The 9,247-nt window shown below is 48.4% G+C and overlaps 1 protein-coding gene across 1 annotated transcript; it reads left to right on the forward strand.

The window, feature by feature from the left end:
- Positions 1-1,180: 1,180 nt before the first annotated feature.
- LOC104547877 (lysine-specific demethylase 5C-like) lies at positions 1,181-8,946 on the forward strand (the record flags this gene model as incomplete). The annotated part of the gene is made up of 5 exons (XM_010193741.1): positions 1,181-1,224; positions 1,672-1,834; positions 1,916-2,035; positions 4,421-4,615; positions 8,765-8,946. Coding segments are annotated over 5 exons (704 nt in total), but the record flags the coding sequence as incomplete, so codon positions are not given.
- Between the last annotated feature and the right edge of the window lie 301 nt (positions 8,947-9,247).

Below are 9,247 nucleotides of genomic sequence, written 5' to 3' on the forward strand. Positions count from 1 at the left end.
CTGGTGGGGGGCTTGGAGGGGCGCTGGGGGGAATTTGGGGGGGCTCTTGGCCTTGTTTTTCCACCTAGGGGTGAGCCTGAGGTGGGGCTTGGGATGGGAAATGGGATTTTGGGGTGTCCTGACCCCTCAGGATCAAGCCCATGATGGGTTTTGGGGTGATAAGAGGAGTTTTGGGGTGCCCTGGCCCCCCAGGGGTAAGACTAAGATGGGTTTTGAGGTGGGAGAAGGGGTTTTGGGGGGCTTTTGGCCTTGTTCTTCCACCTAGGGGTGAGCCTGAGGTGGGATTTTGGGGTGGGAAATGGGGTTTTGGGGGCTCCTGAGCTTGTTCTTCCACCCAGGGTCAAGCCCATGATGGGTTTTAGGGTGAGAAGAGGGGGTTTGGGGTGCCACAACCCTCAGGATTAAACCCATTATGGCTTTTGGAGTACCCTGACCTCATTCTGCCCACCCAGGGGTGGACCTAAGATGGGTTTTGGGGTGAGATGAGGGATTTTGGGGTGTCCTGATCCCCCAGGGGTAAGGCTAAGATGGGTTTTGGGGTGGAAAATGGGGTTTTTGAGTGGCTCCTGAGCTTGTTTTTTCACCTAAGGTCAAGCTCGTGATGGGTTTTGGGGTGAGAGGAGGGGTTTTGGGGTGCCACAACTGCTCAGGGATGACCCTAAGATGGGTTTTGGGGTGAGAGAAGGGGTTTTGGGGTACCCCAGACCTTGTTCCTCCATATGAAGATGGGTTTTGGGGTGAGAGAAGGATTTTGGGGTACCCCAGACCTTGTTCTCCTACCCAGAAGCGAGCTGAAGGTGGGTTTTGGGGTGGGAAATGGGGTTTTTGGGGTACCCCAGACCTTGTCTCCTCACACTTAGGTAAGTTTGAGGGTGAGAGGAGGGTTTTGGGGTGTCCTGATCTCATTTTGCTCACCCAGGGGTGACCCTAAGATGGGTTTTGGAGTGGGAGAAGGGGTTTTGGGGTACTCTGATCTCATTCTGCCCACCCAGGGGTGAACCTAAGATGGGTTTTGGGGTGTCCTGACCATTCTAAGTCAAGCCCATGATGGGTTTTAGGGTGAGAAGGGGATTTTTGGGGTGCCCTGACCTCATTCTACCCACCCAGGGATGACCCTAAGATGGGTTTTGGGGTGGGAAATGGGTTTTCGGGAGGCTTCTGAGCTTGTTCTTCCACCCAGGGTCAAGCCCATGATGGGTTTTCGGGTGCCCTGATCCCTCAGGGGTGAGACAAAGATGGGTTTTGGAGTGAGAGAAGGATTTTGGGGTACCCCAGGACCTTGTTTACCCACTTAAGGTCAAGGCCAGGATGGGTTTTGGGATGAGAAGCCATTTTTGGGGTGCTCAGACCCCCCAGGATCAAGTCCACGATGACTTTTTGGGGTGGGAAAAGGGATTTTGGGGTGTCCTGACCTCATTCTGCCCACCCAGGGGTGAACCCAAGATGGGTTTTGGGTCGAGAAGAGGTGTTTTGGGGTGCCCTGACCCCATTTTTAGCAGGGGTGACCCCAAAACACAGTATGGGGCAGGAGAACATTTTAAGACGTCGTATGGGGTGGGAGGAGCATTTTTGGGGTCTCCCTCACCCTGTTTCCCCCCCAAGGAGGCCCCAAACCGTGGTGGGGGGTGAAGGGGGGGTTTTGGGGTGCCCCTGACCCCTGTTTTTTGGCAGGGGTGAGCCCAAAACGTGGTACGGGGTCCCCTCTTTCGCCGCCGAGCACCTGGAGGAGGTGATGAAGAAGCTGACGCCCGAACTTTTCGAGAGCCAACCCGACCTCCTCCACCAACTCGTCACCCTCATGAACCCCAACACCCTCATGGCCCACGGCGTTCCCGTGAGTATCGACGAGGTTCCCCAGGCCCCCAGAAGTTTCCTTACACCCCAGTTTGCCCCAAAATTTGCCCCCTTTTTGTAGGTGGTGCGGACGAACCAGTGCGCCGGGGAATTCGTCATCACCTTCCCCCGGGCCTACCACAGCGGCTTCAACCAAGGCTACAACTTCGCCGAGGCCGTCAACTTCTGCACTGCTGATTGGGTGAGAAACGCTGAAAATTTGAGGGAGAAACCCCAAAAAGTTAAGAGAGAAACAGGCCAAAAAGATGAGGGAGAAGAGCGAAAATTTGAGGGGGAAACTTTCAAAGTTTGAGGGAGAAACTCAAAAATTTGAGGGAGAGACACGTGAAAATTGAATGGAGAGAACTTTACAAGTTTGAGGGAGAGGACTTTCCAGGTTTGGGGGAGAAACGTGAAGGTTTGGGGGAGAAACGTGAAGGTTTGGGGGAGAAACGTGAAGGTTTGGGGGAGAAACGTGAAGGTTTGGGGGAGAAACACGCTAAAATTTGAGGGGGAGTAACTCCCAAATTTGAGGGGTAGAAATTCCCAAATTTGAGGGAGAAATGCTTCAAAAATTTGAGAGGTAGAAGCAGCAAAACTTGAAGGAGGCAAAGAGCAAAATTTGAGGGGGAAAAGACTTGAAAATTTGAGGGAGAGAAGCATCGAAGATTTGAGGGTTAAACTCTCCCAGAATTTGAGGGAGAGAAACTCGAAAAATTGAGGGAGAAAACCGGCAAAATTTGAGGAGGAGAAATTCTCAAATCTGAGGGAGAAAAACAGCAAAAATTTTAGGAGAAGTTACCAAAATTTGAGGGAGGGAAACACCAAAATTTTAGGAAAGAACGTACCAAAAATTGGAGAAAAGTTTCCAAATTGGAGAGGGAAACGCGTGAAGATTTGAAGGGGAGAAGCACGAAAACTTCAGGGAGAGAAACGCCAAAATTTGAGGAGGAGAAATTCCCAAAATTTGAGGGAGAAAAATTGCAAAATTTGTGGAGGGAGAAACTTGAAAATTTGAAGGAGAAAAATGCCAAAAATTTGAGGGAGAAACGTGCCTGAATTTGAGGGAGACAAATGCACAAGTTTGAGGGAAAAAAATGTGGAAATTTGAGGGAGAAAAGTTCCCGAATCTGAGGGGGGAAAAGTTCCCGAATCTGAGGGGGAAAAGTTCCCGAATCTGAGGGGGAGAAATTCTTAAATTCAAGGGAAACTCCCAAAATTGAGGGAGAAACACACCAGAAATTGGAGGAGAAATTCCCAGATTTGAGGGAGAAAAAGACCAAAAGAAATTGAGGGACAAACGTGAAAATTTAAAGGGAGAAATGGCAAAAATTTGAGGGAGAGAACGTCCAAAATTTGCGGGAGAAACACGTGGAAATTTGTGGGAGAAAAATTGCAAAATTTGAGGGAGGGAAATGTTCCCAAAATTTGAGGGGTGAAATGCCCAAAATTTGCAGGAGGGAAACGTGAAAATTTGAGGGGGAGGAAAATGGCAAAATTTGAGGGGGAGAAATTCCCAAAATTGGAGGGAGAGAAACGTGAAAATTTGAGGGGAATAAAAATGGCAAAGTTTGAGGAAGAAAAATGGCAAAATTTGAGGGGTGAAACGCTCAAAATTTGAGGGAGAGAAACTTGAAAATCTGAGGGAGAAAAATGGCAAAATTTGAGAGAGAAAAACGCCCAAAATTTGCAGGAGGGAAATGTGAAAATTTGCAGGGGGAAACGGCAAAATTTTGAGGGAGAAAAACACCCAAAATTTGAGGAGAAATTCCCAAATTTGAGGGAGAAAAATGGCACAATGTGAGGGACAGAAATGGCAACATTTGAAGGAGAAAAAGTGCGAAGTTTGAGGGAGGGAAACACCAAAATTTGAGGCAGAAAAACTCCGAAATTTGAGGGGGAGAAACTCCCGAAATTTGAGCTGGGAGCTGCTTAGGGATGAGCGGGGATTTTAGGGGTTTGGCTCCTTGGGGTCCATTTTGGGTGGCTAAAGGGGGTGTCCCCCTAAATTTGGGGTCTAAATGGGGGGGCCTCCCTAAATTTAGGACCTAAAAGTGGGTGTCTCCCTAAATTTGGGACCTAAAAGTGGGTGTCCCCCTAAATTAGGGGTCTAAAGGGGTCGTCTCCCTAAATTAGGGGTCCAAAGGGGATGTCCCCTTAAATTTTGGACCTCAAGGGGGAGAGTCCCTAAATTTGGGGTCCCCACAGCTCCCAGATTCCTGATGGATCCTTAGGGATGAGCGAAGATTTTAGGGGTTTGGTTTCTTGGGGTCCATTTTGGGTGGCTAAAGGGGGTGTCCCCCTAAATTTGGGGTCTAAATGGGGAGTCTCCCTAAATTTGGGACCTAAAAGTGGCTGTCTCCCTGAATTTGGGGTCTAAAGGGAGTGTCTTCCTAAATTTGGGACCTAAAGGGGAAGGTCCCTAAATTTGGGGTCCCCACAGCTCCCAGATTCCTGATGGATCCTTAGGGATGAGTGGGGATTTTAGGGGTTTGGCTCCTTGGGGTCCATTTTGGGTGGCTAAAGGGGGTGTCCCCCTAAATTTGGGGACGTCCCCTTAAATTTGGGGGTGTCCCCCACCCCGCAGCTCCCTGCCGGCCGCCAATGCATCGAGCACTACCGCCGCCTGCGCCGCTACTGCGTCTTCTCCCACGAGGAGCTGATCTGCAAGATGGCTGCCTGCCCCGAAAAGCTGGACCTCAACCTCGCCGCCGCCGTCCACAAGGAGATGTTCGTCCTGGTGCAGGAGGAGCGCAAGCTGCGCAAGGCGCTGCTGGAAAAGGTCCGGGAACGCCTCCGTAATTGAAAATGGAGTGTATTTTTTTAGGGGTTTCGTTTTTTGGGGGTCCTTGGGGTGTTGACGGGGTCACAGTCACGACAGGGCTTGTTTATGGAGTTCAAGATAAACCAGCACTTCACAGGATCATGATAGGAGGAGTTGGAAGAGACCCCAAAAGCCCTCCCAGTCCAACCCCTGCAGGGTCACCAGGGCAGGAGCACGGCCAGGGGTTTGGGTGTCTCCACAGAAGGGGACCCCAAAACTTCTCCACAGCCTGGGCCGTGCTCTGGCACCCTCAGTCTCCTCTGCTCTGAAATCAAGAGCCCCAGCTCCCTCAGCAGGAGATGCTCCCCAGGGGTCACTGCTCCAAGTGATAGCGCTCGTACGGTGAGGAAACACGGCAAGGCCGCTGGCTCACCATGGCTGCCGGGTCCACACCTCATCTCTGTGGCCCTGCTGCATCTTTCAAGCACTTCCTGTCCTCCTTGAGCTGAGGGCCCAGAACTGGACCCAAGATTGCAGCTGTGGGCAGAGCAGAGGGGCAGGAGAACCCCTCTGCCCTACAACCACCCTGATTCTCATCCACCCCAGGATGGCGTTGGCCTTCTTGGCTCAGGGGCTCACTGCTGCTCATGGGCACTGCTGCCACCAGCACCCCAGGTCCTTTCCAGCCGCTCATCCCCTTGTAGCATCCATGGGGCCTATTTTACCCAATCCCTCACAATAAATAAATATCTATTTTAATTATCAACCAAAATTAACCAGTACCTATTTTAACTGCTTGAGTTAATCGAAAGAAACACCTCTTTTAGCTGATAAATCAGAATAGATACCTAATTTTATCTACTTTAATTAATCAGGACGTTCCCTTTTAACTCTCCAGCTTAAACAGTTACCCACTTTAACTACTTTTAATCTGTGTTTTATTATGTTTTATATGTCTTATCATGGTCTTATCAGGTCTTATCAGGTCTTATCATGGTTTATCGTGGTCTTAATCATGGTCTGGTCTTATCGTGTTCTTATCAGGTCTTATCAGGTCTTATCAGGTCTTATCGTGGTCTTATTGTGGTGTATCACGTCTTGTCATGGTCTATCAGGTCCTGTCAGGTCTGTTCATGGTCTGTGCATGGTCTGTCATGGTCTATCACATCTTATCAGGTCCTATCAGGTCTTATCATGGTCTATCAGCTCTTATCATGGTTTATCATGGTCTTGCCATGGTATGTTGGGTTTTATCATGCTCTTACCATGGTGTATGGGGTCTTGTCATGGTCTTGCCGTGATATTTCAGGTCTTGTCATGGTATTTCAGGTCTTGTCATGGTCTTACCGTGGTCTATCAGGTCCTATCATGGTATATCATGGTCTATCAGGTCCTATTGTGGCCTTATCAGGTCTTATCGTGGTCTTATCGTGGCGTATCACGTCTTATCATGGTCTTGTGGTGGTCTATCAGGTCCTGTCAGGTCTGTGCATGGTCTGTCATGGCCTATCACATCCTGTCAGGTCTTATCAGGTCCTGTCAGGGTCTTATCAGGTCCTATCAGGTCTTATCATGGTCTATTAGGTCTTGTCATGGTCTATCAGGTCTTGTCATGGTCTATCAGGTCTTGTCATGGTCTATCAGGTCTTGTCATGGTCTATCAGGTCTTGTCATGGTCTATCAGGTCTTGTCATGGTCTATCAGGTCTTGTCATGGTCTATCAGGTCTTGTCATGGTCTATCAGGTCTTGTCATGGTCTATCAGGTCTTGTCATGGTCTATCAGGTCTTGTCATGGTCTATCAGGTCTTGTCATGGTCTATCAGGTCTTGTCATGGTCTATCAGGTCTTGTCATGGTCTATCAGGTCTTGTCATGGTCTATCAGGTCTTGTCATGGTCTATCAGGTCTTGTCATGGTCTATCAGGTCTTGTCATGGTCTATCAGGTCTTGTCATGGTCTATCAGGTCTTGTCATGGTCTATCAGGTCTTGTCATGGTCTATCAGGTCTTGTCATGGTCTATCAGGTCTTGTCATGGTCTTATCATGGTCTTGCCATGGTATGTTGGGTTTTATCATGCTCTTACCGTGGTGTGTGGGGTCTTGTCATGGTCTTATCATGATATTTCAGGTCTTGTCATGGTATATTGGGTCTTGTCATGGTCTTACCGTGGTCTATCACGTCCTATCATGGTATGTAAGGTCCTATTGTGGCCTTATCAGGTCTTATCGTGGTCTTATCGTGGTGTATCACGTCTTATCATGGTCTTGTCATGGTCTATCAGGTCCTGTCAGGTCTGTTCATGGTCTGTGCATGGTCTGTCATGGTCTATCAGGTCTTATCAGGTCGTATCATGGTCTATCAGGTCCTATCAGGTCTTATCATGGTCTTATCATGGTCTTATCATGGTCTTGCCATGGTATGTTTTGTTTTATCATGCTCTTACCATGGCGTTATCAGGTCTTGTCCTGGTCTTATCGTGGTCTGTCAGGTCCTGTCATGGTCTATCGTGTCTTATAATGGTCTTATCAGGCCTTATCGTGGTCTATGATGGTTTAACCGTGGTGTGTCATGGTCTTGTCATGGTCTGTCAGATCCTATCAGGTCCTATCGTGGTCTATCAGGTCCTATCAGATCCTATCATGGTCTTATCATGGTCTGTCAGGTCTTATCACGGTCTTATCATGGTTTATCGTGATCTTACCATGGTATGTCGGGTTTTATCATGCTTTTACTGTGGTATATCAGGTCTTGTCATGGTCTTACCATGGTCTATCAGGTCCTATCATGGTATATCATGGTATATAAGGTCCTATCATGGTCTTTCACGTCTTATTGTGGCCTTATCAGGTCTTATTGTGGTCTATCATGGTCTAACCTTGGGGTGTCATTGTCTGTCATGTCTTACCAGGGTCTTATCAGGGTCTTTCAGGTCTTATCGTGGTCTTATCATAGTCTATCAGGTCTTATCATGGTCTATCAGGTCATATCAGGTCTTATTGTGCTCTTGTCATGGTCTTGCCATGGTATGTTGGGTTTTATCATGCTCTTACCATGGTGTATCGGGTCTTGTCATGGTCTTACCGTGGTCTATCAGGTCCTGTCATGGTCTATCGTGTCTTATAATGGTCTTATCAGGCCTTATCGTGGTCTATCATGGTTTAACCGTGGTGTGTCATGGTCTTGTCATGGTCTGTCAGATCCTATCAGGTCTTATCATGGTCTATCATGGTCTATCAGGTCCTATCATGGTATATCATGGCTTATAAGGTCCTATCATGGTCTTTCGTGTCTTATAATGTCTTATCAGGTTTTATTGTGGTCTATCAGGTCTTGTGGTCTATCATGGTCTTATTGTGGTCTTGCCATGGTATGTTGGGTTTTATCATGCTCTTACCGTGGTATATCAGGTCTTGTCATGGTCTTATTGTGGTATATTGGGTCTTGTCATGGTCTTACCATGGTCTATCAGGTCCTATCATGGTATGTCGTGGTATATAAGGTCCTATCGTGGTCTTTCATGTCTTATAATGGTCTTATCAGGTCTTATCGTGGTCTTATCATGGTCTTATCATGGTATGTTGGGTTTTATCATGCTCTTACCGTGGTATATCAGGTCTTGTCATGGTCTTATTGTGGTATATTGGGTCTTGTCATGGTCTTACCATGGTCTATCAGGTCCTATCATGGTCTATCATGTCTTATAATGGTTTTACCAGGTCTTATCATGGTCTATCATGGTCTAATCGTGGGGTTTCATGGTCTGTCATGTCTTATCATAGTCTTATCATGGTCTATCAGGCCCTGTCAGGGTCTTAACATGGTCTTATCATGGTCTGTTAGGTCTTGTCAGGGTCCTGTCATGGTCTTATCATGTCCTATGAGATCTTATCATGGTCCTATTGTGTCCTATCATGGCCTTATCATGGTCTGTCAGGTCCTGTTGTGGTCTATCAGGTCCTATTGTGATCTAATCGTGGTCTATCATGGTCTAATTGTGGGGTGTCATGGCCTGTCATGTCTTATCAGGGTCTTATCGTGGTCTATCAGGTCTTGTCATGGTCTGTCATGGTCTATCAGGTCCTATCGGGTCCTATCACGGTCTTGTCCTGTTTTTAAGTTATACTGTGTTACATTTTCAATCTCAACGTTCTCTGGGCCGTCCCAAGGGCATCACGGAGGCGGAGCGGGAGGCGTTCGAGCTGCTGCCGGACGACGAGCGGCAGTGCGACAAGTGCAAGACGACGTGTTTCCTGTCGGCCCTCGCCTGCTACGACTGCCCCCAGCGCCTCGTCTGCCTCTACCACATGGACGACCTCTGCAAGTGCCCCCGCAGCAAGCAGTACCTCAGGTCTGGGGGGGGGGCTTTTGGGGAGTTTGGGGGGGTCTGCTTGCTGGTTTGGGGGTGTTTCTGGCCATTCTGGGGGGATTTATGGGCAGGTTGGGGGCGTTTCTGGCCATTTTGGGGGGATTTATTGTGATTTCTTGGGGGTTTCTGGCCATTTGGAGGGAGGTTCTGGTGAGTATAGGGGGGTATCTTGCTGTCTGGGGAGGTTTCTGGCCTTTTTAGGGAGGTTTCTGGTGAGTATAGGGGAGTATCTTGCTGTTTTGGGGGGATTTATTGTGATTTCTGGGGGGATTTGGCTGTTTTG

The sequence above is a fragment of the Mesitornis unicolor genome, unplaced genomic scaffold, assembly GCF_000695765.1.
Source record: "Mesitornis unicolor isolate BGI_N332 unplaced genomic scaffold, ASM69576v1 scaffold24260, whole genome shotgun sequence".
NCBI lineage: Eukaryota > Metazoa > Chordata > Aves > Mesitornithiformes > Mesitornithidae > Mesitornis > Mesitornis unicolor.